General features: G+C 39.0%; 1 protein-coding gene across 1 annotated transcript; it reads left to right on the forward strand.

Moving 5' to 3' along the window:
- Positions 1-2,565: 2,565 nt before the first annotated feature.
- Positions 2,566-20,854, forward strand: LOC122665248 (transcription factor TGA2.2-like). Its single transcript, XM_043861344.1, has 12 exons — positions 2,566-2,678; positions 2,809-2,875; positions 2,978-3,078; positions 3,166-3,236; positions 3,334-3,531; positions 4,274-4,351; positions 4,465-4,524; positions 17,998-18,075; positions 18,302-18,359; positions 19,323-19,594; positions 19,695-19,940; positions 20,278-20,854. Exons 2-12 carry the CDS (start codon positions 2,835-2,837, stop codon positions 20,422-20,424), a joined length of 1,350 nt encoding a protein of 449 aa, XP_043717279.1. The 5' UTR covers positions 2,566-2,678; positions 2,809-2,834; the 3' UTR covers positions 20,425-20,854.
- Positions 20,855-22,766: the final 1,912 nt, after the last annotated feature.

The following is a 22,766-nucleotide window of genomic DNA, read 5'->3' on the forward strand; positions in this document are numbered from 1 at the left end:
TTACTACTATTATGTGCTTGTCATAAATGTGCTTTTGTGCACTGCCTACTTTATACTGTTTGTTGTTCACAACTTTGGACAGAATTGGGCAATCTGTTCTATGGTTGCCGTATTGTACATTCGTTCAATAGGGATTGGGCAAAAATATAAATATGGGTACATCTAGTGTTAAACATTGATCCATAGAGATTCTTGGATTATTTACCGCCGTGTTTTGATTTGCGATGAGAATCTCTGGTAGTTACTTTTCCCATACATGAGAGATACTCGCTATTTTATTCGTATTGTGTGTATTTGTGGTGAGTTAATGGTTGATGTCTATCGAAAGAACTGACTATATATCGGTCGCTCGGAGTATGCAATCTGGATAGTAATAGATGTAATGCTCAATAGGGTTTCCACTGCCCATATACTGAGAACATCCAAAAGAGAGTTGTCGAATTTGATTGTGCCAAATCCAATGCCTTGGTATTTGTGAAGTGTTTGCAACAGAAAATTTTATTTTCTTATATTAAATTAAATTATTTTGAAAATAGTTTTCAATTGTTTTTCGGCCATTCAAAGTCCTAGACACTCTCGTGATTAATTATAGTAGACCAGAATCGTGGTGGTGAATTTTATTCCGTGGTTGAGGGGGGATGTTAGAAGTGTGGGGAGAAAGTGTAATAAAACATCTATCGATTCGGGGTTTTTAGGTTACACCTTTTGTAGAGATGTCCTTTTATGCAATTAAGGATATTTTTATTGTAGAGATTTTCTTATGTGCAAATATAGATAACTTAAAGGGCTATCCTTTAGGATCACACCACTTGGGACGAGTTGAACCGTTAGACTATAATATCCAAAATAAGCGTTCTCTTTAAAAGAGAAGGCTTAGGTCAATTTTAAGAACTAATCGTTAGTTCTCAATTGCTAATAATTTTAGAGAGTTGAGAGTTGAAAAGAGAAGAGTCTCCTTCAATCTTAAGCTTTGGCTATTGGAGAGCAAAGCAAGCTTCAGTGTTCGTGACCTTGTGCTACATTCATTTGGAGGAACACACCCCTTGTGTATTCTAAGTGACCATTCCATCCCCATCAATGTTAGTATGATGTTCATGTATTCAATGAGATTCTCGTACGTAAAATTTTTGAACTTGATTTTGAATCGATTCGCTTCCGCTGCCGCTAACACATTCGACATTTAATTTCCTTCTTTGATAATTGTGAGTTTGTGTTCAGTTCCAAGGAGACAAACAACGTGGCTAACTCCCTGGCTCAGAGGGCATTATATGTAATGTGTAGGACTGATTGGCCCGTTTCCACTTCTTGGCTGCCAGAGTTGTGTAACTTGGACACCTTGCTTAGGTTTTTTTTTTTGGTTGGTAGAGACACCTTGCTTAGTTCACGCATTAATAAATGATCTTTCTTCGACCAATTTTTTTTTCCAAATGATTGGTCACTGGAATAATGTACTTCTTCATCAAGAGAAAAAAACTAGAATAGCGTTTTCTACAACGCCAGTGCAGAGCAGCCCTAGTCTTAGGACAGGGATGAAGTGGTTAATTATTTTCTTTTTACGAGGTTGCACAGTTGCTATCACATCATGCGTTATTTAATAAGATTTCCTTGTGGATGCTACAATTTATTTCAATCCGATGGTTATTAGAGGACCATACCCATCACGGGTGACCAGAAGGCTCTCTCTTATTTTGTACCCAAAAAACAAAGTAGAAGGGCTCTTTTGGTCATTTTAATTAACTCGTCTTCAATTGCTTGACGTAGGACCAAAGGGACTTCCTTAAGAAGGAGGTCACGTGAAGTCAAAGTACATGTCCACGGACCCGCGTGGAATCACAAAACGGCTACTTCTTTAGTATATCGAGACTCTTTATATAATATTCATCTCAGATACTAATCCGACGATCCATGTATCCTGATATATCATCCTAAATCATATAAAGATATATTCTATCAAAATCCATGACTATAAAGTAGTGAGACATCACACATGTCAAATACTGATCTGAAGATCTACGCATAGAGACACCTCATGCTAAACACAGACAACGATAAGATTCCAAAGGAATAACTTTGGTTGGGAAGTGTAGCCTTGAATAGGAAGTATCGCTACATATTATCAGATACGATAAAAAGGATTCAAATTTGAAAAAGACCGAAAAAGAGTGACACGTCAGCGAGTGTACGGTAAATCGTATCGTAAGGAGATTTTCATATAATAAAGAGGAGAAATTGGCGGGTATCTCTCGCAAGTCTCACCGGCTGGCGGACTGGTAGTCGCAGCGTCAGAGGCAGAGGCAGAGGCAGCAGCAGCAGCTTCAGAAGTTACTTTCAAGCAAAGCTTTTATTTTTCCTTTTCGATGCATTTTAAAGCTTTGGGATTTCACTTCTATCATCTCATCAGTATCTCATCCCATCCCATCCCATCCCACCATGCCTTTTCGTTGAGAAGAGGACTCCCATTTCAAGACAAAACCTCCTCCACCAATGAACTTGCAGACAAAATCACGCACGCAATAAAGCTCAGAGACGCACAGTGCACAGAGGAAGAGAGAGAGACAGAGAGAGAGAGAGGGAGAGATGTGTTTGCGTGTGTGGATTTCTTGGGAGACTAAATCCCGAAGTCAGAAATACAATCCTGATGATAAAGATAGTAGCAGAGGAAGAACTGAACAAAGCAGGTTTTTTATTTTTTTGTTTGATTTATTGGTCTTACTCTGTTATGCTTTTTCATCAGCTTTTCTTCTTCCTCTTTCAGTTCTTTCTTCAAAATTCCATTCTGTAGTCTTTTTTTTTTTTTTTCTTTTAGAGTTTAAAGACTGGGAAAGTGAATTGGAATGCAGAGCTTCGTAGCTGCAGCTTCGGCATGCTCTATAATGTACTACTCCGTCTCGTTTCTTCTGTTCTTCCATTCTTCTATTTAGTTTATTCCCTTTTTTTTTTTTTAATTTATTTGTTTAATTCGTCCAAATTGATTCAGTGGCGAGGAAGGTAGTCGTCGCAACTTGCGGTTGACGGATTTTGGGGAGCTTGAGCAATCTACCGGATTCTATCAAGATGATGTCGTCGATTTAAACCCAGGCATTGAATCATATATCTTTTCTATTTCATTTTGTTCTTCCAGTAGCTGCCACTACTGAGATTGTTGAGAAAATTTGCTTTTTGTAGGTACCAACTTCAGTTTCAAGTCAAGCAGCGTGGCTATTGTTAATAGTTTTCAGTTTGGGGGCTTAAACACCGTAGTCTCTCTATGCCTCTCTTGCTGTTGTTCCGGATTAGATGTTGAAGAAGATAACTTCGCTTATTGATTTGATTTTTGTTCTTGTCTTTGTGCAGAATTTTAGTTCCTCAGATGTAAGTACTTCAGGGACGGGAGCTGGTACAGGGCAGTACTCGGTCCAGAAGGGGGCAATGCCCTTGGCTGCTGCGTCGTTGGGGAGCGGACATTTTGAGAACTGGGGGGAGTCTGCTGTGGCTGAAACCAGTCAACAAACGGATACATCCACAGACGTCGACACATATGATAGAAACGAGGTATTTCCACTGTTTTTCCGTGAAGATATCTTAGCATTGTAATAGTTTAGTAAGGCTTTAAGCTTTTAGCTCAATCGTTTGTTGCATGCAATTCAGAATCCATCTAATTGTTTCAAATTTAGGAATTTTTTTGGGTGAATCGTGAATATCAGGATGGAACTATACAAGAAGAAACCAAGGCGTAAAGTTGATGTTTTGGAAAATTCAGTCTAAATTATGCAATAAGGGGAAGGCATTTAAGAATCTATATTAAAGACGAAATCTGAATATATATATACGTTTGATTTCTTCTGTTCCATAGAATTATTTAATTAACACAAGATGATGAAAATCCAACTAAGGGGCTTACTAATTTTGAATCTGTCACTGGGACACTGGTTGGCATGAATAGTGGAGACCGTATCTTCAGCTAGTATCTAAACTTTTAACTTTGTGTCTTATGCTTATTTATATACTGGATGTTACATTATGGCCGTCAATCTTTTGTGAATTGTTTTGGACGTCTGCTCATGGTATGCACACTCTCTGTATAGCTGTTGGTATATTAGATGATGTTTCAGGTGTAGTAAACTAATTTCTTGCTGTTTGATTTTTTATATTTTCAAGTTCTAATATGAATTTAATTTCCATATTGTATGCACTGATGTAGCTGTGTACCTGTGTATAGTTGTTATCCCTAACTTCGTTGAACACAGACACTATGTTGGCTGGAGATCCTGATTTGGGTTTTACCCTGTTCCAGTTGAAATGTATCCAGCAAGGAGCACTTGTATCTGTGGATTCTGCGGATAGATCACAATTGAAAAGCAGGGACCAGAAGGTTCTATATGTTTACTTTCTCTGCCAACATGTGGTCACATTTACCGATTTTGTGTCTTAGGGGTTGAACTTTTTTTCCTTTTTTATCCCTTTGGGTGTTTGGTCTCCTGACAGGCAATTCGCAGGCTGGCTCAAAATCGTGAAGCTGCACGAAAAAGTCGTCTAAGGAAGAAAGTAAGATGTTTTAACTATATTGTGCTTCTACTTTTAAGCATATTGAAGATAATGGGCATTCTGCTGTCAGACAATGTTTTCTGTGTCCGAATTGCAATAAGCCAATATTTAGGCCTTCATATCTAAACAATCTATTTTGTTGTAGATAAACATCATTTTCAATACAGATTGTCCATATGGACAAATGATAGATTTTACATCAACCTCCTTCCTTCCTCCTTCCTCATTATCATTCAATAATTCAAGCTTGATTTATCTAAATGTATGGTGCACAGCCTTTGATGTGTTAATCAATGTAAGTTTACCCTTTTTATCTTAACAAAAGTACTTGCAAAGATGCTGTATAGTTGGGGTATGTGTTGTATGGTTTTAAGGCACTATAGGTGATTATGAAAGCTTGTTGGTGATTTGAGATACTTTTTCTTATTATAGAAGTTGTTAGTTTAATGAATGATTTGTAAGCTAGGGTCATGGTGATGCTCTGGTTTTTTATTTTGTTGGTGTGCATGTTTTGTCAAGTCTGAATGGCTCCTGTTTTACATTTGCCTTACAAACAATACTAATCATCATTCATTGAACAATATTTATGGTTACATCATACTATCTCTAATTCTATTTATGTCCTTTATTATCACTCCAGTTTTGTTTCACAAGGATTTTGACCAGATCATCCTTTCTACTGATACTTTGCGACTGGATATGTGTATATTTTAGGTGATTCTTGAATGTTGGAAACGTAGATATCAAGATATTGTTGCTCAAACAAGTTCTGGGGCAAAATATTGTGTTGGGTCTTTGATTACTGCCAAATATTATCACATTGTCTTCCTTCTTACCACATTGACGTTCCACCCTTGGCATGGTGGTAGAGTTTCCAACCGTTGACAACAGATTTTTTGGATCGAGTTGATCCCACCTTAACTTGGGGGGGTTCTGAACAACAACAACAACACAACAATAACAATCGCCATACCCCAACTAAATGGAGTCAGCTACATGGATCCTTGATTCCTTGCAAAGCAAAAAAGTAATAAAAAAAGTAAAAAGGTAAAAAGGTAAAAGGGAAAGGCCCAACAACATCAGCAACAACACACCATTAACCCACCTAAATAGGGTTGGTTACATGGATCCTTGCCCTCCAATCAGCTCTTTTTGATGTCATAATTGAGACGAGGCCTAAACTATGCATGTCTTTCCTCACTACATCTTCCTAGGGTCATTTTAAGTCTGCTCCCAGCTCTTTTAGTTCCTTCAATCTGAAACAAATCGCTCTTTCGTACTAGTGCATCCCAAGTCCTTCGTTAGACATGGCCATGCCACCTCAGACAACTCTCACAGAGCTTATCATGTATCTTTGCTACTCCCAAATAAGCTCTAATATGATCATTCTTTGATTTATCCTTCTTAGTTTTTTCGCACATCCATCTCAACATTCTCATCTCTGCTACGCTTAGTTTATCTATATGACCCTTCTTAACTGTCCAACATTCTGCCCATACATCATAGCCGGTCGAATGATTGTTCTATAGAATTTCCCTTTTAAGCTTTAAAGGAATACTTCAATCACACTACACTTCGTGCGCACCTCTCCACTTCATCCATCCTACTTTAATTCTATGAGCAACATCATCCTCTATATCGCCTTCTTTATTTATGATTGACCCTAGATATATAAAATAATCACTTTGCGGTATCTCTCGCTTTTCAATTTTCACCACTTCGTTATCCATCTTAGTGTAACTAAAGTTACACACCATACACTCCGTCTTCATTCTACTTATCTTAAAACCTCTTGATTCCAAGGTCGATCTCCATCACTCCCAACTTAGCGTTAATTTCCGCTGTCTCATCCATTAGGATAATATCACCAACAAACAACATGCATAAAGGAATCTCATCTTGAATGTTCTTAGTTAAATCATCCCTGATAAGCGCCAACAAATAAGTGTTTACAACTGATCCTTGATTTAACCCCATTGCAATTGGCAATTCACTACCTTGGCCTCCCATGAATCTCATACTAGTCACCATGTTATCGTACATATCTTTTATCATTTCCACATACTTACTCGCATGGAAGGAGAACTCGCGAGATCTGGCGACGAGTTTCTCGCTTTTTGAAGTGGTCAAGATGAGATGCTAGGTGAGTTCAAAAAATACACCATCTCCGATGAAATCACAGTCAAGTCGAGATCTCGGGTTGGGATCACCGACCCAGATTTCGACCCTTTTTTTTCCTTTAAAGACTTTCAGAACTCGACAAATCTAGCGAGTTCTCTGTTGAGTTCCACATTTTGACCCCTTTTTCCCCCTATGAGCTGCTGCTGCCTCATTTTGCACCTCATTGATGTATTGTACACTTTAACATTTCTAATGCTTATTTAAGTTGTTTTACATTAATTGAATTCTTTGATTGTTTTTTATTGCTAAATTATGTGTAGACCAACCTATGGTCCGAAGTGAAACCCCTCCTATTTGGATTTTGTTTTTGCAAAATCTGATAGTGCCATTGTGTTTAAATGGCCTAAAATAGTCTGAGTACCGAGTTTCGGCCCCAAAATAGGTCTAAAACCTATCAAAACCAGCTATCGAGTTGGAAAAAAAATTACCCCAACTCGTCAAGATCTCGACCCAACTCACTATTTTGGCTGGTTGAAACCTGTACTCAAGACGAGTTCTTCTTCTATGCTTACAATGCATGCTAGATTAACCCTCTAGGGACTCTGTCATAGGCTGTATAGGTCAATAATGACCATATGGAGATCCTTCTTGGCAACTCTAAATCTTTCCATAAGCCTCCTTGATGTAGGTCACAAGTCTATATGTACCCGCAGGAACAAGCCCCAAACCCAGCCTAACAAGGTTGTGGGATTCGACTACTGTGATAGGCAGCCTGGTTTGATGATGTGGCAAGCTTTTGTTGGTTTTAAGGAGCATCACCTAAGGCAGCCCAGCCTAGAGAGAAGCATGAAGAAGACAAGAGAGCAAAGACAGAAATAAAAAAAAAAAAAAAAGAAGTTACTGTTCATGTGAATAGTGATTTGGGGGCACATATGGACAGCTTTGTTCTTATTTTTGTTTAGCTATGTCAGTTTACCTTGTTTCTATTTTCCTTTGGTTGTAATAGGAGATTAGATAGTTTCTAAATTTAGTCTTAGCAAGCTAGTACTAGTTCTAATTTCAGATTTAGAAAGTAGGCTTAGCTTTTATTTAAAAGTCTCTGTTTTCGTAACTTTCTATTGAAGTCCTTTGTTTCCTTTTAGTTAGATTTAGTTTTATTTTCGTTTGTTTTCTATTTTTGAGATTTTCTATTTTGTGAAGCTTAAGCCAAGCTATAAATAGGCCCCATGAGTTGTACTTGAATTAAGACTTGATTAATGGAATTTCTATTGCTTGCTTGCAAGTGTTTGGTCTGAGAAGACTAGTGTTCAACAGCTAAGATAGTTGTGGGTAAGAGACCCAAGGCTGAGATAGCCTACCCCTCCTATCCCTATCCCCCCTTCATCTATCTATATCCCCTTCTTCTTCTTGTCCTTTTTTTTTAAATGTTCTTCTTTCATATGTAAATAGGAAAAAAAAAGAAATAAAAGTTTCAGTTATTCAATTTGTTCATCCTTATTGTGTTGATCCTGGCTGAAATCGATCTCCCACTGGTTTCCTTGGTTTGACGTTGACTTTTGCATTACTCCTGACTAAGTAAATAGCTCTTGTTGTGGATTGACCTGGCATAAAACCAAATTGGTTATCTGAGATAGTAGTTTCTCTTCTCAGGTGGGCTTCAATAACCCTCTTCCATAATTTCATAGTATGACTAATTACTTGTATGCCTCTATAGTTATTGCAGCTCTAGATGTCACCTTTATTATTATATATCAGAACCACAATGCTTCTTCCTCCATTTATCTGGAATTTTCATTGTGCTCATAACCTTGTTAAATAGTTTTGTTAACCAAGATAAACAACATAAGCCTAAGCTCTTCCATACTTCTACTGGGACCCCATTTGGGCCTGGAGCCTTGCCTACTTTCATTTTGCTTAAAGCTTCTTTAACTTCAGACACACCTATGGCGTGTTGTGTTTTGATGAGTAATGCAGTCTTCCGGGTTACTGTTACTCAAAATGTCTCCATTTAGTAGGCTGTAAAAATACTCTTCCCATCTATTCATAATGTTCTCATCCCTTATTAGCACTCTACCATCATCACTTTTAATACATATAACATGGTCGAAATCTCGATTTTTCTTTTCCCTCATTATAGCTATCTTGTAGATAGCCTTTTCTCCTTCCTTTGTGTTTAGAAGGTTATAGAGATCTTCATACTTCTTAGCCCTTGCTTTCCCCACAATCATCCTAGCTTCATTTATGGTAGATTTATACCTTTTTTGATCCTCTACATCCTTATTCCTTTGCCAAGTCTTAAAGCTAGCTGTCATAGTCTAAATGACTGCTTGAACCTCATTATTCCATCACCAAGTCTCCCTGATGGAGTGACACTTTCCTTTCGATTCCCCTAACGCTGGTATAACCTTACAGTCCTCACAGAACAATGTTGGACCTTTTTGTTAGGAAGAAATTGATTTGGCTGATATGCTGCTCTCTTTTATAGGTAACGATATGCTCCTCCTTTTTAGAAAAGGTGTTCACAATGGATAAGTCATCAGCCACAACGGAATCAAAGACTGAGTTCCCTCCTAATTCCTCTCTCCAAAACCATAACCTCCATGTGCACTTTCGTAGCCTCTACGATCTCCCCACATGGCCATTCAGATCATCCCTTATAATAACCTTTTCTCTTTGATTAAAACCTTGCATTAATCCATCCCTTAATAAAATTTAGGGGCTGGCCTGGGTCCCAGAGAAGTTCGGGTTAAAAAAAAAAAAAAAAAAAAAAAAAAGCTCCCAAAATTGTAGCTTAGTATTTTCATCCAATCCCACTTGGAGTGCGTAAGTACTGATTATGTTGACAACCTCTTTCTCCAACTTAGGCTTGATGGATATAATTCTATATCCAAACCTTCTTAACGTCCACCACATAATTCTTAAGATCTTTATCCACTAATATGCCTACCCCACTTCTATTACTATGGTGTCCCATATGCCATAATTTATAGTCATCCAACGCCTTAGCTTTTTTACCTTTCCATCTAGTCTCTTGAATATAGGCAATATTAATCCTTTTTCTCCTCATGACATCTATCAATTGTATACTCTTACCAGTACAGAATGCAACACTTACTTTCTCTTGCCATCATGAGGGGTCCTTTGGTAAGCTTCCATCGACCGTTACCAAAGTGATTGTGATATCTCTCTTCATCTAACTTTACTGTAGATATCAAATTTAAACGAACATCTGGCATATACCTTAATTCCTTAAGAACTAATTTGCATCCATCATTTATCTCTATACTCACATCAACCATCCCCACAAAATTTGAAGTGCCACTATTGCCCATCTTTACGACACCAAAATCACCTGTCTTAAGAGAATAAAGAATTCTTTGTGAGGAGTAACATGGTGAGATACACCTGAATCAATGACCTAGTCAGAGTCATGAAATGCGAGAGCGAGACAAGATTTTTCACAGCTCGAGATGATAAAGATGTCTCCATCTGAGCTAACGATAGTAATGTCTTTTTCTTCTTTCTTTTCATCCTAGTTCGCTCTTTGTGCTTTGAGCTTTCTGTAGTCCTTTTCCATATGCCCTATCTTTTTGCAGTAGTTGCATGTGATCCTTCTTCTTGATTTGAATCTTCCCTGTGACTTCTCACGATCTTGAGGTCATTTGGTTATGCTTCTCCCTTGACCCTCTGTAATAAGGGTCTCATGATGAGATGAACCCAAGGATTTTCTCCTTGTCTCTTCATTTAGCAAACTCCCTATCACTTGGCTCATTGTGAGTTTTTCGTTTGGTGTTGAGTGACAACGCTAGAGTCTCCCAATTGTCTAGTAGTGAACTAAGGAGTAATAGTGCCTGCAACTCATTATCAAGAGTCATTTTCATAGAGGAGAGTTGATTCACAATGTTTTGTACCTTGTTTAGGTGCTCTACGACGGAGCTCCCTTCTTTGTATTTCAGATTTACAAGCTTTCCGATTTTTTTAATCGGAAAGCTTTGTTTCTTGCAGTCTTTCTCTCGTACAGACCTTTAAGCTTTTTCCACATTGAATGTGCCGATGTTTTGGTGGAAGCATGATGGAAGATAGAGACATCCAACCACTGGCGAATGAAGCCGACAACTTTTCGGTTAAAGGCTTTCTACTTTGCATTGGGCATTTTCTCCGGCTTTGTCGTGTCACTTTATACGGGTGGATGCAAGTTCTTGTTGTACAACAGATCCTCCATTTTGGCTTTCCCAATCATCCAGTTACTCCCGTTTAGGCTGACCATCCGTGTTGAAGTGCTTGCCTTCATCGACGTCTTTTACACATGATTACACCAACTTGGCTTTGATACCACTTCTTGGGAAAAACGATGAACCGGTTTCCCACATGTGTAAAGAAAATAGAGAAAAACGACAGCACATGAACAATAACTGTGAATAGTGTCACATAAATAGTAATCGTGAATAGTGTCGCATGAATAGTAACTGTGAATACTTACTATGTGGGATCCACCCGAGCACAAAAATGATAACGAACAAAATAAGGTAAAAGCAAACTCACAGACACAAGAATTTACGTGGTTCGACTATGCCTACATCCACGGGTGTTGGGGCTTCTTCATTATGATGAGAGAATGGAGAGAATAACAGTAAAAGCAATAACACTTGGATTTGAACCCAAACCCAAAACCTGTATCCGAAATCGGATACCCCTTATACACTCTCTGTCTACTCACTATCAAACCCCTGAAAAGAATACTCAAAACCCAATACTCCAAACAACTCTCACACGCTCACAGCTCTTGAACTTGTATTGTTCGATCTGTCTTGAACCCTTGCCCTTACCCTATTTATAGGAAATGGGGGAGGATAGTTTACCGCATTCTACATGGTGCTAAATGAGGCAAGGTAAGTGGGAGGCACCCCCTCCCCATTTTTTCTTCTTTCATTTAATGACCGAAACCTGTTTTGGTCTGTTGCTCATTACTCTTGCTCTCTTCTCTTTCTTTATTTTCTTGGACTTTTTGCACAACACTCCACTGTCACCTCTGTTTGTCAAGGTCAGTGGCTGGCCCTCTTTATGAGGAGGACCTCTGCAGCAGATGCAGCCAGTGGATGGCCGTAATCAGTATCAAATGGAGGGAACATGAAAGGTAGTATCTGACCAAAATATGGCCTGAGATTACTGGTCAGATTATGATATATCAAGGTCTGAAATATCTGATAGAGAACTCCAAAACCAGGGAGCTGCAGGGTGTATATAGCTTTTTATCACCAGCTTCTCTAGAGGATCAATAGAGCAGCCTTGATTGGTTGAAACAGCAATCAACAGTGACAAAAGGGTCTCGATTCCTCACAATAGAGCACAGGTTGCAGGTTTAATGAAAATAGAAACAAGGAAATAAACAGAATAGAGAATAAAGGGAAGAGGAAGATAGAAGGGATAGGAAGAGAAGGGTCTCTCACCCACGGCCTTTCACCGTAACTCTCTCACAGAGCAGCTGACTCTCTCAGCCAAGCAATAAGCTTTATTCTTTTCTTCAAAATCATTGGGCTAGGCTGCTCTCTGTTCTCTATTAAAATCGTAATATGGGTTACAGTTCGAAATCAGAGATTGAGAATGATGTGACTTGTCACTAATGACAGAGGTCCTCCTTATTTATAATAGAGTTACAACCCAAAGAGGGTAAAAAGGTAAAAAGGGAAAATAAAGTGAAACCCTAATTTAACCTAATGTAAGATGCTAATATACTAATCCCACGGTTCTCAACACTCCCCCTCAAGATGGTGCAAATATATCATACATGCTCAACTTGGAGACCAGTGGATGAAACACCTTACAATTCGTAAATACATCAGCAAGTTGATTAATAGAATTAACAAAAGGGATACAAACAATTCCTTGCTCAAGCTTTTCTTTGATGAAGTGTTTGTCAATCTCAATATATGTTGTCCTGTCATGCTGAACTGGATTATGGGCAATGCTAATGGCAGTCTTGTTGGCACAATAAAGACATATAGGATCTTCAGAAGTAACCCCCATATCACTCAATAATACCTTAAGCCACATGAGTTTGCAGATCCCTTAGGCCATGGCACGATACTCTGCTTCAACACTAGACTGGGATACAATAGACAACTTCTTGCTTCGCCACTTGACAAAGGTTACCTCCAAGAAAGGAACAATAATTAGAAGTAGATTTTTGATCATCAATAGATCAAGCCCAATCAACATCAGTAAACGTTTCCAGTTTTAGGTTCCCATTGTTAGAGAAGAGAATACCTTCCTAGGGGGAGACTTCAAATAACTCAATATACGGTGCCAAGGGCAAACTTCAAGGCACGGGTTATGTCCAGGAGATGACGATTTTTCAGTTCAGGAATGCCATTCTGTTCAGGTGTCCAAACACACGAAGTTTGGGAGAGGATCCTATGGGAAGAAAGATACTGTTGAAAACCACTATCAATATACTCCATACCATTATCACTGTGAAGTACTCTAATATTAGCATTAAATTGAGTCCTCAGCATGGCATAGAAAGACTGAAAGCAAGAGAAGGCATTAAACTTATTGTGTAGAAGACTAGAAGGTAAACCCACGTGAGACGTGTGCAATTATCAATATAAGTTATGAACCAACGAAAACCATTACGATCAAAGGTCCTACAGGGACCGCATATATCAGAATGGATAATGGAAAAGGGAACACCACAGAGGATAGGAGTTTCTAGCGTGCTTTGCATCACAAACACATCGCAATGTAACTATTCCAAACCACAAACTTTAACTAAACTGGAAACGTAGAACGTAAAATATGAAAAGAAGGGTGTGCCAAACAGAGGTGCCAATGATGAAGCTTTGTCAATATGCAATCACAACGGAGGGTGTGAGCTGAAGAAGGGAATAGTATTATTGTGGATTCCAAGTAGTAGAGACCATCAGGGATCCGACCATACCCAATCGTTACACCTGTCACCAAATCCTAAAACACGCAATGAGTGGAAAAGAAGTGAATAGAACAAGTATACTCTCTGGTTAAACGATAAATGGATAACAAATTTGCACACAATTTTGGGACATGTAAATTGAGGCAAGAGAGTGATGGGAAGAACAGGAAATAAAACCTTTACTCGAAATGGTGGACATAGACCCACCAACAACACGTACCTTATCTCGGCCAGAGCAAGGGGAATAGGTACAGAAGACCTTTGAGTTACTAGTCATGTGGTTGGTAGCACCAGAGTCAATTAACCATAAATGACTGGTAGAGGAACATGGAAATTACTTGATTGGGCAAGGTTGGAGATAGGAGAAGATGAGGAGCTAGTGGTCAGTTGTGTCACCAGTTTTTGGATGACAGCCATTTGATTCGAAGAGAAAGGTGCCGTAGTAGAAGAAGCAGGGACAACATCAGGTACTTCAGAGAGATGAGCCTAGGAACAAGTGCTGCCTTGTTTAGGATTGCGCCCACATTTGGGACGCCGATGAAGCTTCCAACAAGTATCCCCTGTATGACGAGGACGACCACCATAATCACATTTCACGGGTTCCCGTGTAAGATAAGAAGCCTTGGAAGTATCCACAGTGAGAGGTGAAGGTGGAGTAGTAAGCTAAACAGACCTAACGGGAACAACATAAGGCATCATAATAGTCCGCCGATGTTCTTTAGACTGAACCAAATTATATGTCTGAAGAAGAGTATGGAATGAATCACGTCTTAGTATCTGTTCCTTGACCTGATCATATTTCGAGTTCAAGCCAGTAAAAAAATCATATACGATTTCCATCTCCCTGTCCTTTTGACCTGACTTGATCATATTCCGGGTTCAAACTAGTCAAAAAATATACACACGTTCCATCTCCCTCTCCTTTTGAAACGTGCCAGCATCATCAGGGTGCAACCTTGGGAACGGGATGATAAAAGTCTAAATGCTGCTAAAGAGTGGTCAGGGCAGAATATTAGGCAGTGAGAGCTCCTTTTGAGTAGTACTATGAACATGCTGTTGTATTTCATAAATTTGAGCATAGTTCCCTACCTGTGAGTAGGTCTGTCGAACTACATCCCGTTGTTCCTTGATAGAATTAAAGAGAACAAAATTGGGACTAGCAGATGGCTCCATGGAGTTGAGCAGAAAGGACATTACCAGGCATCATTAGAAGACCATGTGATAGCTGTAGTGGGATCCGTTAGCTTGGGGGTCTCCTGTAATGAGGCCAGAGTAATTGTGTGCTCGAAGTATGAAAAGACATGCACGGGACTAGGTAAGGTAATTCTAACCATTGAGCTTGATAGGGCCAGGTTTGAGAGTGTGATGTCCAAGATAATCCAAGTGGGTACACCTCAGTTGTGCTTGTAGAGGGTATGCCAGTGGAGGTAGTACGAGCAGTTTCATCAGTCATGGTAGCAGTAAGGAGGGAGGATCACTCTACAACTGTGAAGAACAAGCAAGAGAAGCAAGCCAAGAAAGGTGCAGCAAGGAAGGTGCAGTGACTAGGGTCACGGCGGATAGGCAACGCGACGACATGGGTCGTAGCAGCACCAGTGAGGGAGGCTGGTGGACAATGGCACGGTAACTTCGAGGTTGTGGTGGCACCAACGAAGGAAGCCGGCGGACAGGCGGCATGATGACATGGGTCGCGGTGGACAGGTGGTGCTGCTACATGGGTCACGATGAGGGAGGAGGCGCGGCAAATGGTGGTCGTGGAGGCAACACCGAGAGAGGCAACGGGGAGGGGTGTCTACTCACGGTGGGAAGGGCACAGCGAGAGATCGCAGCGGAGAGAGAGGCACGACAGAGATATTGTGGCGGAAAGAGAGAGGTGCAACAGAGAAAGTGCGGCGTTGCAAGTGGCGACCAAAAATGTGGTCGTGGTGATGAAAGGACGCACAGTGTGGGAGGCGCAATGAAGGAAGAACTAGAGGTGCATGGTTCAGTTGTCGTCTACCATTCTAGACAAGGAGGCAGTTCCTCCGATGGGTGGCGACGGTGGCAGTAGAGAAAAGAAGCACGAAGAACGTGAAAACTTTCTAGGGTTTTGGGCTTTGATACCAAGTTCGGAATCTGAGATTGAGAATGATGTGACTTGTCATTAATGACAGAGGTCCTCTTTATTTATTATAGAGTTACTATGCAAAGAGGGTAAAAAGGGAAAATAAAGTGAAACTCTAATTTAACCTAATGTAAGATGGTAATATACTAATCCCACGATTCTCAACAGCTACAAAATCTTAATTGTGTGCTATCTAGTAGCTTACAACCAAAATAGAAACTTCCTACAATATTTAGTCACCATGCATCAAGATAGGAACTCGTATTATAGAGAACAAAACAAAAAAGTAGTAACAATAGAAACTACCTAAGATTCTATTGTGATAGAATAAAATATAGTTTCTAAAACTGAAAATAGAAACTAAACTATGGCAGTATCTACTATTGTACTCCAGCTGTCCTACGGGCCCTCAACACTGTTCACATGAACAGCTCTTGTGAACAGTAACTCATGCTACTGTTCACATAAATAGTAAATGTTCCCAAATTTTATCTTTGCCATTTTCTTATTCATGCTTCAATCTACATTACATATCCACAATTTAAATATGCTCTGCAGGAGTACGATTCTATGAATGTTGGGTGGATAGACTACAAATGATTGCCAGTTGTTTGGTTAATAAATTTTATAGCACACCATATTGCAGAACCAAGTTAGACTTGCCTGACTAGACATCACATGATCAAGGTTGTTCTTTATGTATGGAATTAGGATGCTTGCAGTTTCCCTTTTCTACGGTTAATTCTCCTACAACAACATAGCCTTATCCCAACTAAATGGGGTCGGCTACATGGATCTTTCCTCTCCAATCAGATCTGTTTGACGTCATACCTAATACGAGGCCAAAGCTATGAATATCTTTCCTCAGCGCTTTTCCAATGGTTAATTTAGGCCTGCCCCAGGCTCTTTTAGTACCTTCAATGTGAATCAAATCACTCTTCCGTACTGGAGCATCCCAAGGTATTCATTGAACATGATGGTGCCACCTCAAACGATTCCCAGGTAGCTTATCATGAATCCAGGCTACTCCCAACTGAGTTCTAATATGGTCATTCTTTACTTTATCCTTCTTAGTCTTGCCACACATCCATCTCAACATCTTGATCTCTGCTACACTTAGTTTATCTATATGATGCTTCTTACCCAACGTTTTGCACCATACATCAAACTGGTCGAATGACAGACCTATAAAATTTTCCTTTAAGCTTTAAAGGGATGTGCCAATCACACAATACTCCAGGCGCACCTCTCCACTTTATCCATCCCATTTTAATCCTATGGGCAACATCATTCTCTATATCCCCTTCTTTAATTGTTATTGAACCCAGGTATCAAAAATATTCTCTTTGTGGAATCTCTCTCTCATTGATATTCACCACCTCATTAATTGTCCTAGTGTGGCTAAAGTTGCACACCATATATTTCGTCTTTGTTCTACTTATTTGAAGACCTTTTGATTCCAAGTTTATCTTCATAACTCCAACTTGGCATTAATTCCTGCTTTAGTCTCATCCACCAAAACAATACCATCAGCAAAAAACATATACCAATGAACCTCATTTTGTATGGCTTTGATTAAATCATCCATGATTAGCGCAAACAGATAAGGGCTTAAGACTGATCCTTGATGTAATCCCATTGTAATTGGGAATTCGCTACCTTGACCCCCTACACTTCATATGCTAGTCACCACACCATCATACATATCTTAAATTATGGCCACGTATTTGCATGACACGCTTCTCTTCTCTAGTATATGCCAAATTAACTATCAAGGGACTCTATCGTAGGATTTTTCTAGTTCAATAAAGACCATATGGTGATCATTCTTGCCCTTTCTATATCTTTCCGTGAGTCTCCCAAGTAAAAAAAATAGCTTCCATCGTGGATCCTCCGGGCATAAAACCAAATTGGTTCTCCGAAATAGTTGTTTCCTTTCTCAGCTGGGTTTCAACCCCATCTTATAATTTCTTTGTATGGCTCATTAGTTTATGCCTCTTTAGTTTCTCCGAATATGACCCTAATTTGTGTAAATTGAGCAAAGGTCGATGTGGTGATGAATTTATAAAATATTGAAAATAGATTCCAAATTGATTGGAGTTTACGTTGGGGATCCAAGTGAACTTCTGAGTCTTTTCTTCCATGCTTGCCATTTTACCTTTGTTGTATGGCATATTGGACCTGCCATCTTAAAATATGCAGTTAAAATTGAATGGTATCTCCATGGAATAAGGATTTCTGCCTACTATTGCTTTTGTAGTTGCTTGAATATAAAGAATGAACCATAATTGGATGAATGAATGGCTTTGGCTTGTTTCAGGCATATGTTCAACAGTTGGAGAATAGCTGGTTGAAGCTCTCACAACTAGAGCAAGAACTCCAACGAGCGCATCAACAGGTATGATATACATTTTTTGGTTAGTTGTATTGCGTCCTGGGAGAGGTATATTGGTTATAAACTTTCTGAACGGTTCTCAAAAAACACATTACCATTTTGCGCTACCACCTTGGCTGCCATTTGTTGTGCCTTAATAGCATATTGGTCTTACTCTGAATGCGTAAAAATTTACTAATATAGCCTACCTGATGTTATTCTCTTTTCCAATTTATTCTTCTTGATGCAGGGTACTTTTATTGGGAATGGATACTCAGGAGATCAAACTCATATGGTGGGTGGAAATGGTAAGCATCTTGCTTCATATGCTTATTTGTTGGGTCCATAGCCATTTCAAGTGGTCAGGAGATGCAGTTATGTAATATTGTTGCCTTTATTCTGGAAAATGTTTAGCTAAAGAATCATAATGTTTGTACATGTTTGGTCTCATGATGGAAGGGCAGGGAGAGTAGAAACATTGGGGATAACTTTAATGGTTTGAAATGGAAAGATGCATTGGATGCTGGTTATAATTCATGGATGTTGGTCAGTTAGCTGCCACATTATTTCACCAGTGTTACTAGACTTTTCACACAAAAAAAATGTGTTACTAGATCACCTTGGTATGATGTCTTTCGTGAATGAATGTATTCTGGAATTTAAATTTTTTATGAAGTATTTGAATGGGAGACGTGTTGAAAGGGGTTACTGAACTTTCTGTGTCAAATATAAGGATCCTTTGGTAACTGAAACCTTTTCTTTCTTATATTATGTATTTATTTATTTATTTATTTTATTTTGGAGGGGGGGGGGGGGGAGGTTGGTTCTGAAGTTGCAGAGTTGAGGGACTGAATTTTTTTGTCATGCCCTTTAATGTGATTATTTAAGTCTCCTGGACTTGGAGTGAGGATGGGGCATCTTCTGGATCGAGACAAAAGTTTTCACTAGAATCTACATCTAGAGTTGTCAAGTGAGTGAATTACCTGTAGGTTTTTTAAAGCAAAAAGTTGTTACTCCCCCTTCCCCCTTTCTGCTTGGCCTTCTAGTTCTAAGTGTGGATAAGAGATCAACTTACTTGCAAGTTCTCTGCCAAGAAATGTGACCTCTCATTACTGTATTGATTATTAAAGTCTCTTTATTTTTGCTACCTGCACCTGCTACTGGCAGAAAGGATTCTTATGAATTTCTCTCCCTGAATTTTGGTTCTTTTTATTGTATGTGTCAATTAAGAGTGTTCGGTTTATGTAGCTTCTTATTGATAATACTTTCAGGGGCTTTAGCATTTGATATGGAATACGCACGGTGGCTTGATGAACATCAACAACATGTCAATGAATTGAGAGCGGCTATAAATTCTTTTGTAGGAGATAATGAGCTATGCCTTCTCGTTGATGGTGTGATGGCACATTATGAAGAAATATTCAGGCTAAAAAGAATAGGTGCCAAGTCTGATGTATTCCACATGCTTTCAGGCATGTGGAGGACACCTGCTGAGAGGTGTTTCATGTGGTTGGGAGGTTTCCGTTCCTCTGAACTTCTCAAGGTTATAGTTAATTGATATATATGAGCCACATCTTCTTTCAGGTTGTGTCAGTGGATGTTTTGTAATCATCTACTTACTCCCTCATGTCATTGAATTCCAGATACTCGGAAGCCATCTTGAACCTTTGACAGATCAGCAGGTGATGGGCATATGCAATCTGCAACAGTCCTGCCAACAGGCAGAGGATGCCTTGTCTCAAGGGATGGAAGCTTTGCAACAATCTATTGCAGAGACCCTTTCGTCCGGTTCTCTTGCTCCTTCTGGCAATGGAAATGTTGCTGATTACATGGGTCAGATGGCACTTGCAATGGGCAAGCTGGCCACACTTGAGAACTTCCTTCACCAGGTAATGATGTATTTAGCATGCTTTGCTTGCTATCCTGCATGTGTATACAAAATGTCCTCAAGTACTTTTGTTGACAGGAAATTTATGAGTTTTGGGTTTTATTTTGTTTTTTTCTGTTTTGTGCAACTTATTATTTACTCGACATTTCAAAATACTAATGACGTTGAGCATTGTTGGAACAAAATATAGGATTTTCAAATAAATTGGTATTAGTATTAAATATGTATGACATTGTTACACTTTTTTCCTGGATAAAACCCGATGCTCAAACCAAGGTTCAAACCTTGAAATATCTTGAGAGGTAGTAAAATCTAAGCAATGTTTTCTCTGTTATTAGGCTGATCTTCTGCGGCAGCAGACAATACAACAAATGTATCGTATATTGACCACCCGGCAAGCTGCTCGTGCTCTGCTTGCTATTAATGATTATTTATCACGACTGCGGGCACTCAGCTCGTTATGGTTGGCACGCCCTAAGGACTAGTTTGAAACTCACTCCTTATCCTGCTGGTATTGATGAAACACAATTGATCAGGAATGTAATATCTACAAGGAGCACCTGTGAAACCTAGATGCTTCTGTATACTGGGACGACTCCAATACACAATTATGTCCAGATGAAAGAATTTGTCCTGTTATAATTTTCCTAAGGACTAGGTAGGTATTCTGCTGCTTCTATTTTAGAAGTGTGCTCTGCAACTGATATTTTATCTGGAAAAGGGCTGTGTATAAAATCTGAGTAGTTGTTAATGGAAGAGAATTTTCTTGCTTCATGATATAATCATCATACTTATGTCCATTAATAGGTGTAAGCTGTTATTGTCACAAACTTTTGATACAATGTCAACCATACTGGATATCTATTGTTTAGGGAAAACATTCTTATCAAATTTCTAGTATTATAACTGGTGCTTAGTTTTTCCAATATTTAGATGCCATTTTTTTTGGTTTGGTTAACCTTCTGATTTTATGATTCTAAATCTTTTCTGAATTGAGACAAGAAGGTGTCAGGAAAATTCGAGAACTACTGATAAGAAAAGGGAAGAGAAGGGGAAAAGAAAAAAAAAAACCGATAAATTTGATGCTAAAAATAATTTTGCTATTCTTTGTTCTTGTAATAAAATGTATAATGCATCATTTTCAACATCATGTGGAGTGGCCTTACCTTTATGAGAAATGCTACACTAACGCTGCAAGTCTATGACAGTCGTCAGTTACAACCATCGATCCAGCCACCCGTTTAAGTGGCCACACTATGTAGAAAAATGTAACCCAGTGTATTGAAAAGCTAGCTAAAGTCATAACTTATGATGTCTTGCGCCAGTGTATTGAGCGAATGGATTGATAGTCATATATTATAATGTCATAGTTCCATGGGTGAAACTCAGTATCCCTGCTACCTTATTAGTAGCTTTATGACATTACTAGAACCTCTGTTAAGATAACCTGGATATTAGATTAATTTGACTCTTTTCTGTTTCAATGTATGGATTGGTAGATGCTGCATTGATTGGGGAGGTGTAAGTTGCCTGAATTTTAGTTTGAAATGCTGCTGTAAGATAATCATCAGATCAGAGTATTGCATCTAAAGAAAAAATTGGCAACCAAGGAGAAGGGGGGAGGGGGAGGGGGAGGGGGAGGGGGAGGTGGGGGGGGGGGGGAAGGTGAAGAAAATTGGCAGTAGTCAGATGAATTTGACAATATCTTATAAATCCCATCTTGTTATTAGATAATTTTTATTATTATCATTGGACATGACATGAGATGGGTAAAACATGACTGCCAAGCTCTTCACAAATGACGTGCAGTCCTTGGAGGTTCTCTATTTAACTCTCTGTTCTTTGCTAGCTTTGGTTTTGCTTGTCTGCTCCCTCCTCGAGTTTTGATTCTCCTTTGGTTTCCCGGGAAAACAATAATCCAAGTAGTATTCACTAGTCAGATTATGTTTAGACAAAAGTAAAACTTCAAGCTTCTCAAAAAACAAGGAAAGTAAATACCTGAGTCAGGTTTTGATGTTGGTATGGGAATTGGGTTTGTGACTTGAGGGATGATGACACCAGAGAACTCTTATGATTTGGTGTTGACATGGGTATTGGATTTGTAACTCGAGGGATGAAGACCCCAGTAGACTTGTGTTTTAGTTTTGATATGGATATTGGATTTGTAACTTGAGGGATATGAAGACACCAATTCCATTCATGGTATTTGGGGTTGTTGAACTCAGTGGTTTGTTAGAATTCTATTTAATTAGTGATTAATATTCTATCTAATTATGGTTTCTTATTAAATCTCCTAAACTAGGCTAACCTATGTCTAATAAAGGGACATTGAGTTATATTAGGAGTCTTATGTGGACTGACTTAGTGTGGGCCAGGTACATTCCTACTGGGACTATGATGAGTGAAACCCTATAGGAAATACTATATAAAGAGAGCTAGGTCCTCCCCCTCTAGCCCATCACAATTATTATTTTCAATTTGAGTTAAATGAGTACATTCTAGAAAGAGAGCGAGATATTCAATGTTCATCATCCCTATTGCATACAGTATTCTCATTAAGTCAGTGTTCTTTGGCAATAGAGGGGAAGCACCTTGGTCTTTATTTTCTGCTGCAATTATCATCACTATGGATTCAAAATAAGGTTAGTGGTTCTATTCTGATCCTTTATTATTTGTTTGTTTTGTGTTCTTGAATGGCCTATGGAGATTCTGTTTGTATGGTTTCTATCCCTATTTGGGATAAATTATCTATCATGGTTCAGTAAGTTGGACTTCATCATCATCTGCTATCCAAAGTGTTAGGTACTTGATCGATACGCCAAAAGCT

Source organism: Telopea speciosissima, chromosome 6, assembly GCF_018873765.1.
Source record: "Telopea speciosissima isolate NSW1024214 ecotype Mountain lineage chromosome 6, Tspe_v1, whole genome shotgun sequence".
NCBI lineage: Eukaryota > Viridiplantae > Streptophyta > Magnoliopsida > Proteales > Proteaceae > Telopea > Telopea speciosissima.

What these genes read in the sequence shown, in the direction of transcription:
- LOC122665248 (XM_043861344.1), top strand. Translation starts at nt 2,835, where the DNA reads ATGCAGAGCTTCGTAGCTGCAGCTTCGGCATGCTCTATAAT. An exon ending in GCTTCGGCATGCTCTATAAT is followed by an intron (nt 2,876 to 2,977) that starts GTACTACTCCGT and finishes AAATTGATTCAG; the next exon opens with TGGCGAGGAAGGTAGTCGTC. An exon ending in AGTTTGGGGGCTTAAACACC is followed by an intron (nt 3,237 to 3,333) that starts GTAGTCTCTCTA and finishes GTCTTTGTGCAG; the next exon opens with AATTTTAGTTCCTCAGATGT.